This window comes from Bos taurus, chromosome 2 (genome assembly GCF_002263795.3).
Source record: "Bos taurus isolate L1 Dominette 01449 registration number 42190680 breed Hereford chromosome 2, ARS-UCD2.0, whole genome shotgun sequence".
Taxonomy (NCBI): Eukaryota; Metazoa; Chordata; class Mammalia; order Artiodactyla; family Bovidae; genus Bos; species Bos taurus.
The window spans coordinates 106,686,614-106,709,833 of record NC_037329.1 but is presented as its reverse complement, the minus strand read 5'-3'; the positions used below and the strand labels follow the sequence as shown (position 1 = coordinate 106,709,833).

The 23,220-nt window shown below is 47.1% G+C and overlaps 1 protein-coding gene across 1 annotated transcript in view; it reads right to left on the bottom strand.

The window, feature by feature from the left end:
* Positions 1–1,045: 1,045 nt before the first annotated feature.
* The window catches only part of TTLL4 (tubulin tyrosine ligase like 4), a 39,492-nt gene continuing 17,317 nt past the window's right edge, over positions 1,046–23,220 (bottom strand). The window contains 19 exon segments of the mRNA NM_001205708.3: positions 1,046–4,341; positions 4,664–4,749; positions 5,146–5,216; positions 5,619–5,829; positions 6,572–6,674; positions 7,976–8,113; positions 8,549–8,683; positions 9,007–9,105; positions 9,410–9,532; positions 10,886–11,014; positions 11,564–11,646; positions 11,750–11,941; positions 12,629–12,705; positions 13,068–13,178; positions 13,622–13,743; positions 17,638–17,701; positions 18,052–18,161; positions 19,043–20,430; positions 20,433–20,626. Of these exon segments, the coding sequence (NP_001192637.3) occupies positions 4,083–4,341; positions 4,664–4,749; positions 5,146–5,216; positions 5,619–5,829; positions 6,572–6,674; positions 7,976–8,113; positions 8,549–8,683; positions 9,007–9,105; positions 9,410–9,532; positions 10,886–11,014; positions 11,564–11,646; positions 11,750–11,941; positions 12,629–12,705; positions 13,068–13,178; positions 13,622–13,743; positions 17,638–17,701; positions 18,052–18,161; positions 19,043–20,430; positions 20,433–20,528 (3,597 nt within the window). The 5' untranslated portion in view covers positions 20,529–20,626 and the 3' untranslated portion in view covers positions 1,046–4,082.

Sequence of the window (23,220 nt, the reverse complement as noted above, 5' to 3'; positions counted from 1 at the left end):
CATCTCACCCTTGCCTTCTCCCACAGAGTCCAAAAGTCTGTTCTTTACATTTGTGTCTCTTTTGCTAATTCACATATAGGGTCATCGTTACCATATTTCTAAATTCCGTATTTATGTGTTAATATACTGTATTGGTGTTTTTCTTTCTGACTTACTTCACCTGTACAATAGGCTCCACTTTCATCCACCTCATTAGAACTGATTCAAATCCATTTTTTTAATAGCTGAGTAATACTCCATTGTGTATATGTACCACAGCTTTCTTATCTATTCGTCTGCCAATGGACATCTAGGTTGCATTCCCTTTTTATTTCAAAGCTTCTCTCTGAATAGAACTGAATAAGCCCAATTCACATACTTTTAATTTGCATTCTGTCTGTGAAATATTTAACCAAAGAAATAAATCCCCAACAAAGAGTGAAATAGTAGAATGAATAACGGTGATGGGGTTTCTTTGTGCACCGGGGTGGAAGTAGGCGTGATAAGGTATCTAAACCCTGTCCCGGCCTCTTCACTTCTAAAATGTCTCTAGAGTGCCTTCATTCCCCCATGGAAAGGGTTTTACATCTCTAGCCTGCCTTTCCCTACCCATAATTTCCATAACCTTGCAATGCAGGTATTAAATTCGTATTATTGTAAAACTTTAAAAAGCTAGATGACATGCCCAAGGCTGCACTGAGGAACAGAGATTTGAACCCGATGTTAGACTCCCAAGATCCACGCTCTTTTCTTAGCCCCATGCCACCTTTCTATTAAGTATTCATTCTAAGTTCCTTAGTGTCTGATCAAGCTTGAGTAAATCGGAAGTAAACAAATAGTGATCACCCTCCTTGCTGCTGCCCCTGCCCTCAAATCCTTGCTCCAGTGCTTCAGAAATACCCGGTACATGGCATTTCTTGCCTCAAGGGCACTTGCTCCCCTTTCTCCAAACAAGGACTAGGTACATTATCAATTTAGAAAAAAACTGACATTCAACATTCAAAAAACAAAGATCATGGGATCTGGTCCCATCAATTCATGGCAAATACATGGGGAAACAATGGAAACAGTGACAGACTTTATTTTCTTGGGCTCCAAAATCACTGCAGATGGTGACTGCAGCCACGAAATTAAAAGACACTTGCTCCTTGGAAGAAAAGCTATGACCTACCTAGACAGCAGAGACATCACTTTGCTGACAAAGATTCATACAGTCAAAACCATAGTTTGTCCAGTAGTATGGATGGACATACTAGTATGTATGGATGTGCGAGTTGGACCATAAAGAAGGCTGAGTGCCAAAAAAATTGATGCTTTTGAACTGTGGTGCTGGAGAAGATTCTTGAGAGTCCCTTGGACAGCAAGGAGATCAAGGCAGTCAGTCCTAAAGGAAATCAAACCTGAATATTCATTGGAAGAACTGATGCTGAAGCTAAAGCTCCTATACTTTGGCCACCTGATGTGAAGAATTGACTCCTTGGAAAAGACCCTGATGCTGGGAAAGATTGAGGCAAGAGAAGGGGGTGAAAAAGGACAAGATGGTTGGATGCCATCACTGATTCAGTGGACATGAGTTTGAGCAAACTTGGGGAGATAGTGAAGGACAGGGAAGTCTAGTGTGTTCTAAGTCATGAGGTTGTAAAGAGTGGAACATGACTAAGCGACTGAACAACAACATTCTCAAATTTAAACTTTCCCCCAAATCTCAGTACTTCCCCCTAATGGCTTGTTTAGCCAAATACCTTATACTGTGGGTATGCACTGCTAAGTATGTATGCTGAATGGTCAATAAGCAAGATCATTTTCTCTCAAGGCTGAAAGGGAAGTATGATACATAAACCTCATTCCTTTCTCCCATCCAGCAACACACTCACATCTATCAGACACTCAAAGGTGATGAAAACTTTAAAAAGTACAAACATGTTTTAAACTATTGCTGTGCTTAGGTGCTCAGTCATGTCCAATTCCTTGCAATCCCATGGACTGTAGCCCACCAGGCTCCTCTGTCCATGGGGATTCTCTAGGCAAGAATACTGGAGTGGGTTGCCATGCCTTCCTCCAGGGGATCTTCCCAACCCAGGGATCAAACCCAGGTCTCCCACATTGCAGGTGGATTCTTTACTGTGTGAGCCACCAGGGAAGCCCTTTAAACTACTGAAAACAGTCTATGCCCACCACTCCTTTTATTTCCCCACCACTTACTCCCTTGCCTCTCATCATACTGCAAGGCCGGTCCCTTCTCCAGTTATGGGAACGGAGGTAGTTGTGCTCTCTGGGGATTCTCGGAGGCATGGTATTGAAGTTGGTTTCCAGGGAGTAGCACAGCTCAGTCAGGCCTCCGCACCTAAGCCCTTGCACCAGAAGACCAGCCACAGCCAAACAGCTTAAGTGGGTGGCTGGTCTCATAGGAAGGCTGCTTCCTGTCCTCGTCACAAGGTTTGTTTTGACATCTGCACTAGGACATGGCACCCACAGAGGACAAGAGGGAGCTGGCTTCCAGGCTATCAGAAGAGAATGAACAGGACTGTCAAGCACCTCTCCTGTGGCCCTGACTTTGAAGTCCTTGCCATCAAGCAGTGATGCCCCAGGACTTCGCTATCCAGCTTTCTTCACAGCTGTCAACATGGCCTTCACATATCAGCGGTATGGCCTTGAACCCAGTCAGGCCTCTCAGGGCTTTTTCCAGGGTTCCCTTCCAACTCACCACAGAACTCCCATAGCAGGGAATGGAGCAGGCTATCTTTCCAAAGCTCAAGAACAAAGGCAGAGAAAGCCTTGTTCACGGTCTGGGGTCAGACCGTGAGCAGAGCTTCCTGCCTGATGCACTAAAGGGAAAACCTGGGTGTCAGAATCAAGGGACCAATTGGCTTCTTGTTGGGCCCTGCTGGGAGAAAAATAAACTGAAGAAAGAAAGGACTGTAGGGCTGGGGAGGGGGCCGAGAGGCAACCAGGAGGTGTCAAGTTAAGGAGGCGCATAGTTCAAGTGAAAACAAACTTTCTGGTCCAAACTCTCCCACCTTGGCTTCCCCCTGGGTGGCACTTCAGCCCAGGCAGGAGGAAACCTGGTTTAGGTGTTCACATCCTGTGAGATCTCTAGTTCACGTGAACAACATTTATTGAACACTCACTGCTGGCTGAGTCTTGGGGCAGGAGGTAGATCCAGTTCAGTGTGTAAGAGTTTAGCCAGGAGCCCTGACTGGTAGCTCATGCTACAATGTTGGCTGTTTCTGAAACCTGCCCGCCAGGCCACCAGAGTCTGCATGCCCCAGAGACCTGTGAGCCAGACCCCGATCACCAGAGAGAGTGAAGGGGGAACATCAGCTCCTCCACCCTTCTCTTAGGATTATCTGGGCTCCTTTACTGCAGCCATGAGAAATTCACAAAGTTCACAGAAGCTCTCACCTCACAGAAAGCTAAGAGCTGAAGAGGTAACATCCGTGAGAGGGAAGTCTAGAAGGCTGAACAAGTAGTGATGTGAGGTCAGAGCAGGAAGACCAAGGGCTACTGGATGGGTGGGTACATGAAAGGAAAAACAGTCTGGAGGTGGTGATGTCCTTAAGACAAGGACGACAGGAAACTGATTCTGCATGTCATGGTCTCTGTTTGCCCAAGTACTGAGGAAGCCTGGAGGTTTCTGAAAGTGACTCCTCAGGATGGGGGTTGGGAAGGGGAGAGGGTGAGACCTGAGGAAATAAGGACCCTCAGAGCAATCTCTTCAATTATATAGAGAGCAAGGGACTTCAGGCCCAAATATGTTCAATATGCTTTCTCCTCTTGAGTTATAACTCAACACCACTGCACCAAAACAAACCACACGTGGCTCTCTGAAGGTAGAAACCAAACCCTGCTTTATAAGGCTGAGTAGCCATCATTAGCTTCTCTGCTGAGATATGAGGTGCCAGCCAGTGAACCTGTCTCACCTTCTCCCCCTCCCAACCACCCCTTCAGCCCGCCGAATACCCATCTCTACAATTCAACCACTTCAAAAAATACTCTGAGGAGGGGCAGAGTGGAGGGGGTGGGGGCTCAGGCTGCCCGGCCGGCCGGTTCCCGTGAGGTAGCTGACGCTGGTATGCCTGGGCAGGCAAGTGGAGAGAGGCCTGTCACAGGCTCACAGCAGCCAGGAGGGAGCCACCAGCTGACTGGGAGCTGGTGGAAGCGGAGAGTCTCGAAGTCTGCCCAGAGAACTTGATCACAGGTAACAACTGGGTGGAGAGACTGGGCTCTTTGCTGGTGTCCTCACTGTCCTCTGAGGAACTGAGTTTCCTGGGAGGAGAGGAAAGGCCAGCTTGGGTCTTCTTCAGCTTGGGCATGGTCCCATCTTCAGACAGTGGTATATTTCGCTCAGTGGAGCCATGTTTTCTGAAGGGAACAGGAGGAAAGAAATGGCTGAGACTCTGTGTAACTGAGACTTTAACCCACAGTCTGCTCCCTTTGGAGTCTAGAGCAGGCATTCACAGTATTCATTGCAGTATGGCTGAAAGTGGCTGCTTCTGTGCTCCAGCTCAGCTTTACCGAGCATATCAAGAGCCGCCTGGAAGAGGAGGCTGTGACAGAGTATTCTGATAGTCCCACCAACCTCCAGCTGGAGAATACTGATCTCATCAGAATATGGCAAGAGAGGAAGGAAGGAAACTCCCTGAATTCACCCCCAACACCCTTCCCTTGTCCAGGCAGCACTCACCTCAGCTTGACAGTCTCTGGCTTAGAGAAATCACTGAGTGTCGCATCAGCCTTTGGGACAGTCAGAACTGAGGCCGGGAGAGTCCACTGGAAGCAAAGGAAGCAATGAGGCCAAAAGGGCTAGGTCAAGATCAGGGGAGAGTGTCTGGGTCTTAGGCCTCTTTTCCAGCTCTACCTTGGAGTGACTAAAGGGTGACCCTGCCGGAATGGGCCCATGTTGGGGAGAGTAAGTCTTGGCCCCCTCCTGATCCAGACAAGAAGGTGAGGGTACAAAGCACTTTTGATCCTTGAAAGAAAGGCATCCAGGGAATCCCAGAGGCAAGTATCCCTTGAAAGGGAAGGGTCCTGAGACACAGAGGCCTGCAGAACCCTAGGAAGAAGTGAGAGGGTCTGGACCCGCACCCAACCCAGGCTGAACTGTTAGGGTGGGAGAGGGAGGGGCTGAGGCAGGGCCGTCCCCTGTATCCTGGCAGCATCACTCACCACTGGAGCAGAATCAGAGATGGCTCCTGTGTGGAACCCTTTGTAGCACCAACTCCGAAGCAGATCTACTCCTAGGATGAGATTAACAAGGGTGGGACTCAAGAGGATGGAATCCGAATCGGACTTCCCTGGTGGTCCAGTGACTAAGAATCTGCCTGTTGATGCAGGGGCACAGGTTTGAACCCCAGTTTGGGAAGATCCCACATACTGTGAGACAACTAAGCCCATGCATCACAACTACTGAGCCTAGGCCCTAGAGCCTGCTTGTTGCAAAACTAGAGAAACTCCATCCACAGCAGTGAAGACCCAGTGTAGCCAAAATAATTAATTAATAAAAGAGTCATCTTAAAAAAAAGAAGAAGAAGGTGGAATCAACTGGCCTATTCTTCTTGCTACGGAGGCCTGTTTCTTGGTCTACTGGGATTTAACCTCTCATTAAACATGGCCTCCTGGGGACAGGGAAGACATATCACCTTTGAGCTTGTTGCCATGGTACTTCTGTTCCCATTGGGTGGTGAGAATGTTGAAATATCGTGGCTGCTCAAAAAAGCGGAGATAGCGAGAAGAGATTCGAGATGGAAAAATGCGTTCGAATTGACCACGGCGAGAAAACTCATCCTCCATCTCAACTAGAACCCGAACATCATCTGGTGTCAGGACATCCAGCACAGATGCGTAGAAGTCCTACGGCCCGAAGACCAGGGGGGAAAAAGGGTGGCAAGGCATGTAAGGCAGAGGCAGAGAATGAAGACACTGGGGGTAGGAAGCATGGCTTCAGGGTCCTAAGGCTCCAGGACTTTCCAAAGACCACTAGGGCAGGCTGGGATGGCTAGCTTTGGACCTCATCTATTCCCAAATCTACTGAGCTTATTCAGAGGATGAAGAGATTCTTGGCAGTGGTGAGGAGAGCCAGGGGGCATAGATGTTAAATGATTTGTTTGATGAAGTCAAGATCAGAATCCAGCAACTCAGATGTGGCCACAGCCTTATGTCTGCCATCCTTCCGTCTGACTCCCTTATCTGCTGAGAAAGTTAAGCCTTGCAGGAGCTCAGTGCCCCTCTGGGAAATAAACCCATAGTGTCAACAGGTCTACAAGAAGAGTGGACTGGCACAGTATTTTGCTAAGAACAGTGGTTGCTTAACACATACTAAAGGCCATCAGCTCTCTCCTCTAATTGCCATTTCCTTCTCCAGGGGATCTTCCTGACCTAAGGATCGAACCCGGGTCTCCTGCGTTGTAGGCAGACGCTTTACCATCTGAGCCACCACGGAAGTCCTCTCTAGTGACATACATGCCAGCAAATCCTTGCATGTGGGTATGTAAGAAATCCTGCCTGAGAGGGATGAAGAGCTGTTTGCCTCGGGGCCCCACAGGTTTGACCAGGGAAGCTTTCTGCTGGCACTGGGGTAAAGGCAGTCTCCTACCTGATCAGGAATTTTCTGGGTCAGGTAATAGGCTTTCTTCATCTTCTGTGCAGTGAAGTACTCTGGGGCCACTCGACATCTGTCCCTGGGTGAGCTGGGCAAGCTAAGACAGGGGGTGGGAAGGGGGCAAGGGGTAAGGTCAGCAGCTTCACATCCTGAGTACATGTAGAGAGAAGGTTCAGCCCAGAAAGACACCCTCCCTCAGGAGAAAACAAAGAAAGATGGACAGAAGTTTGTTACTGGAGTAGATCAGACTGCAATGCACTACACTCAAATAGCCCGAGAGTCAAAGATCCAGCACCACAAAAGAACTAAAAGGGTACAAAGCATCCTCTTTAAGTTGTATTTAAATGGAAAAAAAAAAAAAAAAAGACCATGGAATAATCACTGTATACTTCAGTGTAGTTTAACTGAGTGAACACTTACTAAATACCCAGGTTGGCCCTACTGGCTGTGTGATCCTGGACAGGTTCCCTGACGCCCTACCCCTTACTTCACATTACTACAATTACTACTGACAGACACAAAGACGGTCTCCAAGGAGCTCACAGGATGGCACGGATCAAGTAACAACTACAGCACAGAGCCAAGTCTAAAACTATAAGGTACAATGTGGAAAGCAAGTCTTGTTGCTACAAATTAGGATTTGAAGCCCATAGGATTTGAAGCCCAGCTCTATAGCTCTGCAGATGAATGACCTTGGATGGGTCACTTAAATCCCAGTGATTTTTCAGTTTCCTCATCTGTAAACTGAGGATACTAATACCAACTTCATGGGCTACTTTGGAGATGAACTTTAGGCTTTTCTGTACACAGAGGACATACCAACTAAATATTAGCTCCCTTTCCTCAAGTGTGGTTCTGAGCACTTTGAAGGTGTGGAGGAGAGACCACACATTGAGCAGGTTTCATGAAGAGGTTGCCTTCAGCTAGGCTTGGATGGATGGGTGAGGTCAAAACAGGGAGGTCTTGCTGAGTGGAATTTCAGAAGGAAGGAACCCCATGAGCAGAGGAAGGGATACCATAGGGGAACAATGAGAGGCAGCACACGATTCAGAGAGGAGACCGGACTAACTAATCCTTAAGGATCCTTCCAACCCTGAGGTTCTAAGAGTGATCCAGTTTGTCAGAGCACATGAGCTGGGAAGAGGAGTAAAGGATGGGGTGCCTGGGAAAAACCGGCTAGGGCCTTGACTGTCTGCTTGAGGAATTTAAAGCTGGTTCCTAGGCCCTGTAGGGATTCCTTGGCAGGGGAGCAATTAACCAAACATGCCTCTAGGAACACTGACATGGCAGTGGTGTGTGGATATATTGCAGTGGGAGATGGAGCAGCAAGGGAGACCAAGTAGGAAGGAACACCCAGATACCATCCCTTCCCAGAGTCAGACAAGCAAGGGGGCTGACCTGGTGGTGGAGCTGCTGGAGCTGCTGGAGCTGGAAGCGATATCATCTGCATTGGGCAGAACAAAGCCTGCCAGGTTCAGAAGGTCACGGATCATCTGGCCTTTGATGCTGATGTCCAGCGGAGAGTTGGAGTGGAGGCTTTGGGGAAAGCATACAAAGAGTGCTACAAGCAGACACTAAAACTGTTTCCAGTCCAACTGTTTCCAGACACTAAAACTGACATGTCCAAGTCAACACCAGCTGCATTTACACCCAAATTCATGATCATCGTGAGGTTCTTCCTGCCCCACAGGTAGTGAATAACCTCGATCGGGGTGGTTCCTGCCTGTGACTTTGCTTTGCTAGAGGAAAAGCATGCAGTAGGTATCAAGTTTAAAAGAGCAACTTTTAACAGCCTGTCTCCAATATCAGAAAACCTTGAGATGATGGCAAGAACAAACAAACAGTAAACAGTAAACTAATTATGAAGGGATTTAAGGAAGGAAAGGTCTTCCCAAAGTCAGCAGGACTGGAGCAGAAATAGGATCAGGAGGCCAGGGAAAGGCTCCTATTGTGCACCCTGAGAACACCTACCTGGGGGAAATGTTCACTTCTAGAACCCAGGGCTTGAGTTTCTCATCCAGCATGACATCGAAACCAAAGAGCTCGTGGCAGCTGTAAGGCCGCCGCACATACATCTTCAGCAGGCTGGTCACATAGGGTTCTGACCTGGTCCCAGGGAGGATAAAGTATTCAGTTCAGCTCCTCCCAAAGACCCTGCCTAGAGCTGCCTAGGCCCATGGAGTGGCTCAGAGATGGGAAAAAGGAAGCCACCCAAGAAAAGCAACTCTAGAAATGCCTGTGACCTGGAGCCAGCTTCTAGGGATGCAGTTCAGTACAGCAGGATTTAAGTCTTCTCTATTCCTTCCTAAACCCTGATCTCAGAAACGGAAACACAGCATGGGCTAGAGTTTAGAGAACAGCAGTGTGGAGGCCCACGAGAAAAAGAGGATCTGGTGGCAGGCCCCACCCAGGGTAGCAGTGTGACTCACGAGATGATGGTTTTGACAACGACATCCTTTATCTTCTCCCAGATGGCATCACTGTTGACTCCCTTCTGGCTCAGGTAGCTCCATAAAGCCTTCAGTGCCCTGTGAGGTGGGGGAGAAGAAGGGAGTATTTAGGGTTAGAATCTAAGAATGATCAGTGAAGAGGAAGAAAAAGGAGTAAGAGGCCCAAAGGTATCTTCTTCATATGTCTTCTTTTGATGTTTTGAATTAGGACAGAGAGGAGTTTGGATACAAAGAGACCAATTCTGAATTGCCAAGTATCTATATGATATAATCTCTGGGTCTTATATTACTCCTCCCATTCACCACTCCCCTGAAACCTCCTCAAACCCTAGAACCCTGTATTCTTGCAGGCCTCCACTTGATGGGGACACTGTCTGGGTACCATTTGTGGCCCTGGCAGGCTGTTTCATCTTCATTGGCCTGGTACTCGGCATTCTTTTTATTGACACTGTAGTTGGTCAGGTGCATGAATTTGTTGCCAAGGCTCTTCATGGAAGGGGAATACCTGCAAGTGAGAGGAAAGGCAGAGGGGAGATGGTGATACAGCAGATGGATAATGGTCCAAACATGTCTCCAGATCCTGAGCAGGTAAGTGGACAGATCTTTGCGGATGCAAGAGTCTGAGAAGCACATCTTCTGGTAAGGTTTCTAGAACACTACAGCTAAACTTATCTCCTATTTTATCCTACCTCAGTTCTGTAGACAGACCCTCCCTGTTTAGTGAAGTAGAGAACCCCCTTATCTCCCATTCTGCATGTAATACTGTGATTTATAATAATAAATATGTATATATTGGACCCTGCCCCACTCCCGGACACAGAGCTCCTGAAACCTTTGTAGATTCCTAAGTGGTACAAGTATAAGGAGCAACTTTGTTCTCAGATTTGGTGTTTTGACCCCAGTTCCTGACACGGAGCTGCTGAAACCCTTATAATTTCCTGGGTAATAGGAGCATCTTTTGTTCTAACGAGGCGACACTGGGTGAGCTCCTGATGGCTCCTGGATGACAGCCAGTCACTGGAAAGGCCAAGACATGATTAGATGTTTGGAATTTTCAGCTCCCCCCCCCCAACTCCCATTATCTTAAAAAAGGGAGGAGGGCTGAAAATGGAGCTAATGATCAATCAAGCCTAAGTGCTGAAGCCTCTGTAAAAATTCTGCAAATATGAGAGCTTCCAGGTGGGTGAACCTGTTGAGATGCTGGGAGAGCGGCCCGCCCAGAGAGGGCATGGAAGCTTGGTGCCTCTCCTTACACGCCTTGCTCTGTGCATCTCTTCCATCCCCCTGTTCTGTATCCTTTATCACATCCATTTTTCATAAATCAATAAATATAAGCAGTGTTTTCTTAAGTTCTGTGAGCTGCTCTAGAAAATTAACCAAACTGATACCCACAGCCTCGAGGAGGGGTTCATGGGAACCTCTGATTACAGCCCACTGGTGAGACGCACAGGGAGCCACCTGCACTCGTGACTGGCATCACAGGTGGTGGAGGGAGGGGCAGCCTGGTGAGACTCAGCCCTTGACCCATGGGATCTGATGATGTCCCCAGACAGACATGTCAGAATTGAGTTCAACTGTAGGAGAGCCAGTTGGTGTTGTATAGAAATGCTTTGTGTGGGGAGAAAAAAACCCACCATCTGGTTATAGGTGGTGTCAGAAGTGTTTGATGTACAAGTAAAGCTGTCACATGGAAGAAAAGGAAGACAAGGTTTTCCCAAAGGCACTCCACCTTCTCCTTTGCTAATAAAAACTACCAAAACATAGGTTATTTTCCTCTTTGGTGTTCTCCAGCTTCCCTCCCTGGAGGAAAAGCAAATCCCCAAGGCTGTCAGGGTGAGCCGCCACCACCACCACATACTTGCAACTGGCAAAGCGGACGAGTCCATCTGAAAAGAGGTAAATCCGTAGAGGATCGTAGGAGGTGACGTAAACATAGATCCGCAGATCGAACTTGCTGCCACTGATGAGGTAGGGTTTGTGGAGATACCTACAAAGAGAAAGGCCAGCTTCAGGGACAAGACAGAAGGCCAGCTTCAGGGACAGGAGAGATGAGACAGGGCTTGGCAGGTAACTGAGCCACAGCAAAAGCCAGCTAATGGTTCCCAGTATCTGCTGCTGCTGCTGCTGCTAAGTCACTTCAGTCGTGTCTGACTGCACGACCCCACAGATGGCAGCCCACCAGGCTCCCCCGTCCCTGGGATTCTCCAGGCAAGAACACTGGAGTGGGTTGCCATTTCCTTCTCCAGTGCATGAAAGTGAAAAGTGAAAGTGAAGTCACTCAGCCGTGTCCGACTCTTCGAGACCCCATGGACTGCAGCCTACCAGGCTCCTCCATCCATGGGATTTTCCAGGCAAGAGTATTGGAGTGGGGTGCAATTGCCTTCTCTGGGTTTCCAGGATAAAGACCTTTAAAGAGTGGGCTGAGGAAGGTCTTTGGCTGGGAGGACAAAGGACAAAAGAACGTGGTGAAAAGGGGCCCTCTGAGGCTGAAGAGGTGGGAAGCAGGGAGCGGGGTCACAGCTGGAGACAGGCTCACCTCTGTACCAGAAGGGGCCTCCGCTTGGGGAGCTGACTCCACTTGTGAATGACCTGGATGCCGATGCCTCGAGCGGACGCTGGCTAGAGGTTGAGTGGAGAGGAGAGGAGAGGATTTGTCTACCTGGCCCAATACTCTGGCACTCCCACTCTCGGGCCCTGCCTGCTGCCCGCCAGGACCACTCACTGGTTTAACAATCCACTTCTGGCGGCTGCCGCTCTCCCAGGCTTTGCGCAGGAGCTTGGCGTCCTGGGGTAGGATGAAGGACTGGGGGAAGAAACTGAACTCCTTCTTGCCAAAGCGGCTCTGCATGCGGGACAGGTTCCGCCACAGTCGGTCCTTGCGCCCAATCTGGAATGAACCTGGGAAGTGGTTTAGCTGCAGAGGGGACAGAGGGTGGGAGCAGGGAGAGACAGGGCCATGTGAGACCACGAGAAGACAGCAAGACTCACTACACCATTCCAACATTCTAAGCTCCTGTTCCATCTGACTGTCACTGTCTAAAGGTCCTTAAGTATCCCGCGCTGAGCATCCACCAAAAAACGATTAAAACACAAACACAACACAACACAATGTAGTGCCCTTTAGGAGTCAATAGTTCATGACGTAAAAGAGTAACTAAGACAGACATAACATTCACCGTAAAAGTAAAGAAAAACCTGTTAAGTCTTTTTCCATGCCTCTAGGACAAAGAAAAGCACCTGGCTTTCCTGGGGAAAAGGGACTATTCACTTCAAATGAGACCTCTTTACACATATTCAGCTTGGAGGAACAGAGGCAATGTGCAGTGGTTAGAGGAAAAACATGATAAACTGAAAACAGGCATTGCGTCTCAAGATACACCAGGGAAAAAGTGTCTTAGATGCTTTATCTGTCCAAGACACTGTAGCTGACCTACTAGGTGAGCATGATCCACTGGGGGCTCACACAGCACCCACCTCCCATACTTTCTCCACCCTCTGAGCCCTCCTGACTTCACTATGGTCATCCTCCTCTTCCCTACTTCTACTACCAACCTTCCTCTGCCCAAGTCCAGGGGAAGAGCAGCTCAGAAAAGGCCCCTACCTTCTGATGCTCCTGAATGGATCGGAAACTAGGAGACTTCATGTGGTGACCCCAGCAGCCCAGCCAGTCATCATTCCCTACAGAAGGCACATCAGGAAGTCAGTCTTACTAGCAGCTCGGTCCCTGGGACAGAGAGTGGCTCAGAGGCCCCAGAAATACCACCAGAGCCTGGGCATGGCTCCCAGCCCCGGTTTTCTAGGAGTTGCCATGGAGCTGTCCTACATGAGGCCCTGGGGTCAGGACTAGAACAATGGCCCTCTGTCTTCCAATTTTGAGGAACAGGCTCCAGGCAGAGGGATTTCAGACCTATGTCCTCTTATGAAGTTGGAAACTTCAGGACAGGATCCTCACACAGCAGAAGCTAATCTAGGGGTTCCCTCCTGCCCAGGGCCCATCTGCTGGGGCAGAGGACAGGCTTGAAGTAAGGCAAGTGACTCACTCTTGCTGATCTTGAAGTGGGAACGTCCAATGGTCTGCTTGACAATGTTGGGGGTCACTGTGCTCATCTTCCACCGGAGCAGCTTCCTCTGCTCCCAGGGAAGTTTCTCCACTGGGGAAAACAGGGGGCGGGGGGTGGGGGGCAGGGAGGGTGTGGAGAAGAGCAGGAGAGTCATGGTGAGTAGAAGTAAGAGGTGGCACTGTTGCTCAACATTCCCTGTAGGCAAGTCAGGAAGTATTATTCCAGGTCAGAGTTTCAAAGGAGCACACTTTGGGGAAGAAAGGGGACTGCACAGGAATGAGGAACACAGAGAGAAGAAGAGGATGAAAAGGGGAGAGACACAAGGTTAAAGGTCAAGAGTGAAGCATGAGGTTATGGGGCTGAGAGGGTTAGCTAAAGGATGGACCAGATAAAGATCCCCTCATCAGACTGGTGGACCAGGGGGGTAACCAAGCACCAACAGAGCCATTCTGGAAACCCCTTCCACCCTATCGCCAGCTTCACTAGCATTCTTCTCCTGGGGCTGTTCCAGGTAGACACTCGGCCAGGTTTACCTCTCTCATCTGGAGTGCCAAAATAGATGGTGGGGGGCACGTTGGGAAAGAGACTGTAGATGAGGGCTGGTCGAACAACTTTCTCATTGGAAAGGGGTTTGGTCAGAAACTCCATGCAGTTCCTACAATGAAAAACAGCCATGCGGTAGAGAAAGGCAAAGCCACAACTTTGAGTGCTGTTACCGTTACACATCGTTTCTTTCAGGGTGCTATCTTCTACACTGCGATTCTACAGAGACAAGTGCTCAATAATTACTCTGCAAATATTAATCCATGCTAAGGCTAACCTATACACAATCACACCATAAATGTCACCTAAAGACAAAGTTTTCCAATATTGCATTCTATGATACAACTAAAATTTCCTGTGATGAGCTATAGGCTGGGGAGGTCCCTGAAAAGAGTGGCTCTGAGAGTAAGTAAGGAGTTTAAGTGGGTGGAGCACTTAGCAGCAGCAGCAGCAGCAGCAGTAGAGGAATATGCTATGCTTAGACAAAGAGAAATAGATGAGGAGAGAAAAAGAATGATATGGATAAAAAAAGAGGAGGAAAAGCAGAAAAGACAGAAAGAACTAAGAAGAGGTAAAGAGGTTTTTAAAAAGAAAAAGGGGAAAAAGCAACAGAAAGAAAAGAAGCAGTGCTACTTCTAACTCATTTTATATTTATCTGAAGAAATATGGATGAATGCTCTTCTCTGTTTTGAAAACAGAGACATCAGACATCAGACTTTTACGTAACAGTGTGGCAGTAAGACGGTCTGGGAATCTGGAGCAGTGGCCATGGTGAGTACAAGAAAGAGGTGGCACTGTTGCTCAACGTTCCCTGTAGGCAAGTCAGTAAGTATTATTCCAGGTCAGAGTTTCAAAGGAACTACTGTTATTCCAATAACGTCTTGATCAAGGCTAGCTCAAGGAGTCTCAAATAGGAAGACCTAGACTATCTATTGGACACAAGCTGACAGACCCAGATAATTTCTTCAGATAACATTGAAAATGGAGAGGATAGTTATGACCCTCTATATCAGGCTGATGTGATCCACAAATATTTATTATTTAAGATTAATTTTCAGTTTATAAAGAAATACTCTACCTGTTATTTTTCAGCACAACAGAAATAGGCACTGTACATAAAACACCTCAGTGTTTCAAACCTGAGAAAATTTTAATGAATTTTATTGGGTTGAGTTAAATATTAATTCCAATTAATTAAATAAATCCAATTAATTCAACTCTATTCCTCATTTCCAAATTTTTTTACTTTAAAGACTTTCCATTTACTGAATATTAGAATTTAAGATTGTTGAAAATCAAAAACAATGAGTTCATATTTAAAAACAAAGACAAGACAGGAATGTAAAATGGTACAGCCACTCTGGAAAATAGCTTTGGAAGTTTCTCAAAAAAATTAAACATGCAATTATCATAGAACCCAGCATTTATCTCAGAGACATGAAGACTTAAAGGTTCATTCAAAAATATGTACACAATGAGCAGCTTTATCTGTATAGTCAAAAACTGGAAACAAAATATCCTTCAGCAGGTGGCTGGTTAAACAAAGTGGTCCATCCGTATCACAGGCCACTACTGAGCAATAAAAAGGAATGAACTATGCATACGTGTAACAACTTGGATGAATCTGTAGAGAATATGCTGAGTGAAAAAAGCCAATCCCAAAAGGCTACATATGGCTATTATTCCATTTGAATAACATTCCTGGAACAACAAAACTATTGGTTATGAAGGGTTAAGAAGGGGATGAGAGTAGGAGGGAAGTGGGCGTGGCTCTCGGGGCAACAGGAGGCATTCTTACAGTGACAGAAACGTTCACATCTTCATTAACGTTAATTCTTGGTCACATTATATTGTACTATCGCTGTGTAAGATGTTACCACAGGGGAAACTGGGTAAAGAACTAAGGGACTCTCTCTATTATTTCTTAAAACTGCATGAAAATCTATAAATGTCTCAAAATCAAAAGTTTAATTAAAAAAAAAAAGAAAAGAAAATCTTTGTTAGCTGCCTCTCAAGAGTACTGAAATTAACCTCAAAAGGCATGACTTTTGGTCTAGCGGTACTAAAAACCCTGACCTTGCAAATAGTTACTTAATTTCCCTGTTCCTCAATTTTCATATCCGAAAAAACAGAGGCTGAACTTGACCAATGCCATTTCTAATTTCACATGATTCTTAGAAAAAGAATATTCAACAGGAAATGTAATATACTATTGCTGGACAGAGGAAACAGGTAGTATTTTCAATGATTTTTCTGTGCAAATTTTTCTATAATAAATAAATCTTTCATAATTGGGAAAAAATAAGATTTCAGCAATCCAAAAAGATGCCTGATTTTAGTCAAAATGCAAAGTGGTTTAGAATTCTTTAACCTCCATTTGCTTGACCTCATGTTTTAAGCCTCATATAGACTGTGCATTTTGTAGAAATTAATTAATGAACATAGAATTAACAAACACCTTTTGTGAATTTTATCTTAAAAATCAGAAAGGTTAAACAAAGGGCTGTGCAGCTGTCTTGAACTAGGCCTGAAGACAAACCTAGATAACCCTGAAGTGTGGAAAAGAGGCTCCAAGTCAATTAAACGTTAAATGTGTTTCTCTTTGAGCGAGTGGAAGTCCTTGGTCAACATCTAATATATACGGCCAGAAGTAGATTTGCTTATCTGAAAGAGCAATGGGTTAGGCTTAAAGTAACAGAATTTATGCACCAGATACAGGATACCTATGACAGGATTTCTACCAACCTTCACAGAAAGTCCCTATTCTGTCTCTCCATTTTCTAAACAACTCTCTCCACCTTGCTGGTTTGGAACTCTAAAACTGGGACAGCTGCAGCCACCATCACATTCAGAGATGCAGCCTGCCTCATCCATACTAATCTTAGATGAGACTAACTCTTCCTCTCAGCTTCATCTAAGGCAGAGCCAACACAAAGGAAAGCAACCAGAGTTTGGCTGCTCCACATGCTAGGCAAGCCTTGACATGTATGGCCAGAGTAGAATTAAAATTAGAATAGGAACTTTGGTTTTTTACACTTTCAGTAGAAGTTTTTTTTTTTTTTTTAGAAGTTATTTTTTAAAGGAAAAAAAACTTTAATGGTTGGTACTTTGTGAGGTTTTTTTAAATATCTAAAAATAATTAATGAAGATAAGAGCCTCATATTGAGACAAAGTTGGAAGTGATGAAGGAAACAAGGAAGATTATACTGAAGAATGTTAACTTTCTACCCAGAGAGGTGGTCTATATGATCTGTAAGCAAGTTCTAAAACTCTTTAGCATAAAGACATGTCCTCATTTACAGTGTCCTGTGTTCCTTCCTCCCCCTGATTCCACATCTCGGTTATGCACCATTCTACAATTATCTGTTCTACAAAAGGAGGGTCTACATTAAGAGATGGACTTCTTGGTTTCCTAGGTAGAGATGGGTATCCCTCAGATTCCATGAAGGGCAGTCAATAAAATACTCTAGATTATAGCTACAGAATTTTAAATTAAATTTATTACTAAGGTCAACTTTAGTCTTATAAAACCAACTTCCAAAGGGAGCAAAAGAGCACTGAAAAAAAGCTCCAATTAGTGATATTATCTATCTCAGAACTGTTTCTGACTTTGGGACACATTTAAAAGGCAAGGTGGCAAATATCCTCATGTGTGCAGCCTAACTAAGAATCTACCTCAAACATTGTCTCTTTGTGAAATTAGTTATTAATTTTCTAACTACCTCTTGAGATTATTTGCTTTTTACTTGAACAATTTCTTGGAGCCTAAAGACTGAATCGCAGCACAAGAAACACACTACTGATTTTAAGCTCAGCTGATAAAATACACTTCTGTTCCCTCCCACTGATTCCTGTTTGAAAACTAAAGTCCTAACTATAAAAATTCGGCCAAAGTGAGTTAGGGTTAACAGGGCCATTAATTAATAACTTGGGTGATTCCTCCCTTTATAATCCTCAAGAGAAGGTAAATGAGCGTCTGCCAACAACCTACACAGTCAGGACTCACCGAGAGATCACTGCTACCGACTCGCTGGGGGAGACGGCACTGCACGAGGAGCACTCTGAGTCTCCTGGGGGAAGAACAGAGAAGGCCCAGGTGGGAGAGGCTGCTACTCAGTCACCACGCCCAGGCGGCTCTTCCTCGGACATCCTGGCTTAGCTTTCTCGAAAAGCCACAAGCACCCATTGCTGCCTTGCACTGCCTCCCCTGAGCTCAAAAGCTGCAAGGAGAAGGCAAGACTCGGGGGACAGGGGACTAGAGAACAAGCCCCCCCAAAGCCACTCCCGCCCTCAGACCCCCAAAGTAAATGATAAATGCAGGTGACAAAGTGAGTTGAGGAGCTGGTATATAATCATTAGCCCCCCTTCCCTAGCAGTGGTGACCAATTCCCAGTTGGAGGCGAGAGAGTTCTCTACTCACCCTCCTCCTCTTCGTTCTCAACCTGGCTGCAGCAGTCTTCCAAACCATCTAGTAGTTCTTCCTCCAGATCTTCAGTTTCAACCGGGTCTAGCTGGAGGTCAGTAGCTGAACTGTAAGAAAGAATCATGCCCCAGCCCAGCCAGCTCCGTAAGAGAGGTCACGCTGGATTCTCCTTCCTTCATCATTTCCCAGTGTTCATCTCTTCCTTAGTCACTAGTCTGCTGGCCCTTGCCTGGGCCTTACAGCCCACTCCTCTTGCTCTCAGAGCTTCAGCCTGGCCACAGTTCCTCAACCCCACGTCTCTGACTCCACAGACAGGTACTCTGCCTTCCATTTTCCTTGAAGTCCCTCATAGTATATAAATACAAAGTTCTGAATATAAAACACCATCAGTCAATGTGTGGTAACAGACATCAAAGGTCCCTGGACCTCTCTCTAGAAACTCAGAAAAGGCCTTGGTGGGCCATGGTTCCAGAGAAATAACAAGGCACAAGAAGCCAGTTAAGTGTGTGTCCTAACTCTGAAACAGCTGTTATACCAGGAGTGACTGAGAACCTGATTTGGTTTGGAATTAAGTAGCGAAATCACAGTCCCCAACACATGATGTTTGAAATTCTTATTTTTCCCTGGTTATAACCTAAAGCAGGTCTTAGCAAACTCTTCCTCTAAAGGACCAGAGAGTAAATATTTTCAGTTTTGTGGGTCATTCAGTCTGTTGCAACTATGTAACACTATCATTAAAACAAGAAAGCAGCCATAGACAGTAGTAAACGAATAAGGCTGCATTTCAATAAAGCCTTATTTACAAAAGCAGGCTGAGGGCAGGATTTGGCCTGAAAGGTGTAGCTTGCCAATCTCTGCCCTAAAGTGAAAACCAACATTCCAGAGCACTTAGAAAATAAAACCCAACCTTCAGAGACACAGGGTCAGTGTCACCAGGTGTGTGTACATCCTACTACTTGAAATGAACCAAACACTTTCTTCAACTCACCCAACAGTCCTAGGAGGTGAGTTCAGCTCCCTGGCTTCCTTAGGCCCTTCTCTCCCAAGTTTGCCCAGATGGATGGAAGAGAGGCGGGTGGCCACCTCGGCTACACCAAGGGGCTGAGATGGAGAAGGCGGAACTGGAGTCTTGTCTTCTCCAAGAAGTGGGGAGTCGATCGTAGATCCACAGGCAGGGCTATAGCTGAGCCCATTGGTATGTGAGGCAAGGAGGTGAATGCTGATGCGTTTGGTACAGAAGACTGCACTGTCCAAGCCCCCGGGGTCCGAGACTGCAGGGAGGGCCCTGTTGTCTGCTCCAGCGTCCTCCTGAGGGACCTGCTGGCTGGCCACAGGAGGTTTCCACCTCCTGTTCTGGTTGAGGAGATCCCACTGCAAGCTGGGGTTCATGAAGTAAGTCTGTTCAAAATGGTAGCCTTGCCTTGGTTTCTTCTCAAGGCCTCTTGCAGTCAGCTTCCTCACAGCCTCAGTGAACCGAACCTCCTTAGTCAGAGTCTGGGAAACAGGGTCACCCTTCAGGCCATAGGGATACGACTGAGTCCTGGTGACTAAGTTACTCTGGCTGTAGAAGGAAGAGGCAACACTGGTGGCAGAGGTGTCCAAGGAGCTGGGGGTAGACAGCATGTTGTGGGGAGGGGCGTCGTCTAGGGCAGGGCCACTGCTCTTGGGCGCCTTGTGCTCAACAGACTGGAACGCACAGTCTCCGGTGCCCCCTGAGTGTTGCCAGGAGATGAGCTGGACCTTGGGTGAGGATACTGGCTTCAGGCCCTCTGTGGCCTGTGATAAAGGCACTTTAGTGCTATTTGGCCGCATGAAGGAGTTGTTGTTCAGCATGGGTTTGTAGGAAGAGGAAGAAGAGGGGAGTGGAGATGGGGTCTTCCCTGAGATGGCAGAGGCCAGGCTCCTCCCTGAAAGACTTTCCCCGGCTGCTCCCAATGAGGAGTATGGTTCCGTGGATGAGGATGCCATGGGGATGAGCTTGGAAGACGTGGCCTTGTTGGCAGGGAGTCTGACAGGGAGCCTCTTTTGAGGGAGAGAGAAAGGTCTTTTTTCTGATGGGCTTGAACGCAAGCAGAAAGACTCCAGCTGCTGGTATGCTTTGTGCCTGTAGTTGGAGCGGCGGTATAGCAGGGTACTGCTGAACAGGTCTGGGAGGGAGTGCAGGTAACAGCAGTTGCTGTGGCCTGCAGTGACAGCTGTGGTCCCGGAGCTACATAGAGTGCTGGGGCAAAAGAAGTACGCTGGCTGCGGGGGTGCACCCAAGAGGCCTGGGCCCAGCCCTGCTGAAAGTGTCCCCACGTGTTTCTTCTCCAGCCGCCAGATTGGCTTCACCTGCTGATGAGCCTGAGCCCAGACTTTGCCCTCGGAGGGTTTCTCGGTGACGGGGTAGGTGCTGTGCCCGTGGGCCCACTCTGCTTCAAGCTGTGTCCCCGGCGGAGGCTGATATCGTAGTGCTCTGTTCTTGCTGAGGCCATGAGGAGCCCACATCACGGCCACATGGCCTCATGGCCTGGCTCAGGTGAGGTGCGAGATGCCTCCAGCAGTAGCAGCTGCATCCTTGAAGTCCGTCAGCCTGAAGGGGAGAGAGACAGCTGGGAATGTTCCAGTCCCAGGACAGACACAAGGCTACAGTGGTACCCCGGCAAGCAAGAGCCCTGCTTTAGCACTTCTTGGGCAACCAGTCTCAGTCATCATTTGGGGCCCTGGGAGAAGAACACTAGATTTTGAGGGTGATCTCCGTGGACTTCCTGCTGCCCTCATGCCTTGATGAGCTGGCTTCATCAAGGACTGGGACGTTAAGGTGCCACCAGGTGAAATCTGTTCACATGCTCCCTTTCTCTCACTCAGAGAGCTCTTTCCTCCTTCTCCAAAGAAAAATTCACACCTTTCTGCCTCATCGTCCACAAGTTTACATGAGTGGCTTCCTTCCATCACCTGACACCCATGTGCCTAGGAATAAGGCAAGCCTGGGTGTGGCAGAGAAGCCAGCCAACACCTTCCTCCTCATCAACCAATTCTGAATGCTCAAAGATCATGTGAGAAGCAGATTTTACATGTACTGCTCCCTCACCAGTTCTCAAGCTGCCCCTGATGTGTTCTGCTTTCCACGGACTAAGTGAGACAAGTTCAGACAAGAGCAGGGATTTCTCCTGTTGACCTCTGGGGTGCGTTCTGTGGCTGAGACGGTAATTTCATCTCTTCAAGAGTCTAGCCAACTATACAGGCTTAAATTCCAACCAATGTGTTGGTGGAAAAGAGAAGAAACAAAATGGAATTAGATATCAACATTCTTTTTACTTAAAGCGATTTTATTTCCAGCAGCCGCACTGGGACAGGAGAGGTCCGGGAGTAGAATATACAGGCAAGAAGAAGAGAGAAATTTTCTTTATTCCAAATCCCAGGCTTCAGTCTGGGCTCATCTTGGGGAGAGAGAGCCTGTCTCTTGCATTCCCTCATTCAATCTTTCCTCTAAAGCAAAACCTCTGAATCAGTCCGTAGCTCTGGGTTCCAAATAGTCAGTTTTGCATGGTCATTTGATTTCTAAATGAAAAATATTCTGCAGTTTTTTACACCTGCAGGGAAGGGTGAGCCTGCTTTTTATGACAGCATCCAGGGGAGAAACACAAGACTCTTCTATAAGAAGTCATACATCTGGGATAATTCTGAATGAAATACTGGCATCTTAATCAAGTATTTTCACAGTGGCTAAAGGGAAGGAAATAGCAGAGAATTTTCTTGCTCAAGTTTTATTTAAGACACAAATGACAATGGGGAGAGGGCTTTGTATTTTGATAGGAGAACAATGGCCAAGGAAGATTCTCATTCCTGCCTATAGTTACAGGAACTGCTGCTGTTTTCCACCAACAAAAAGCCTGCAAAAGCCACGTGATATAGCCCTCTTTTCCTGCAAAGACTGACCTGTGTGGGAGTCCTTCTCAAGAAGAGTACCAAAAAATCACTGCCACTATTCAAAATGATAGTGGGTGAAAAACAGCATCACAGCTAAAACCAGATTTGATGCAAGTAAATGCAAACTCAAGGTAACAGAAAATGGACCTCCACCAAGTCCAAACTATGGAAATACTGTGCAGGGCACAGCTACACTCTGCGCACTTATGGGAAACAAGCACAAAGGGAGGGGTCAGACCCTGCCAGTGATTTTATAAGACCACACACCTGAGTGTGTGTCATGTACACACAATGGGCTCACGTTCCAACTTACGTAGTCATCTTATGGGAATCCACATCTCTCCCCACCAATGAGGCACAACAGGTTCACCAAAGTGATGGCAGAAAGGGATAAGGAAACGAGATTTCATGCTGCTGCCCCCTGAATGTCACCCGACGTGTAGCTTCTCGTGTGCATCCTGCCATCTCAGACCTTCAGGTCTCTACAAGTGTCACTCCCTAGTGTGTGTGCAGCGGGTAAAGGGGACAGTTGTCTTCACCCAGCCCTGAGGTGGTGTGCAGTGCGGGCCCGTGGCTATGAGGGAAAGCAGGCTTGGCTACCGTGCACCTGAGGACGTGGTGGTGGGCTCCTGGGTGCCCTAGAGCCCTTTCCTTCTTGTCTACTAGACTTAAAAATACACAGCTCAAAGGCTGTGTCACCGTCTCCAGGTAGCCTTTCTGGACTCCCCAGTTCAAATAGGATGCCTCATCTCTGTGCTGGCCACCATTGCTGTCTCTATGACACTGAACTTTAACAAGGACTACTCATCTAACTAGGAGCAACGAGCATGTTGTTCCCAGTACCAGGTCGCACCCACAGTAAGTGCTCAATATTCTGTTGACTGGATAAACTGGGAAAAAAAAGTAAATAAAGGGGAAATACACTAGCACTTCTCTAAGAGAAGACTCTTTTGAGAGTCTCCTGGATAGCAAGGAGATCCAACCAGTCTATCCTAAAGGAAATCAGTCCTGAATATTCACTGGAAGGACTAATCCTGAAGCTGAAACTCCAGTTCTTTGGCCACCTGATGGGAAGAACTAACTCACTGAAAAAAGACCGTGGTGCTAGGAAAGATTGAAGGTGGGAGGAGAAGAGGATGACAGAGGATGAGATGATTGGATGGCATTACCGACTCGATGGACATAAGTTTGAGTAAGCTCCAGGAGTTGGTGATAGACAGGGAAGCCTGGCGTGCTGAAGTCCATGGGGTTGCAAAG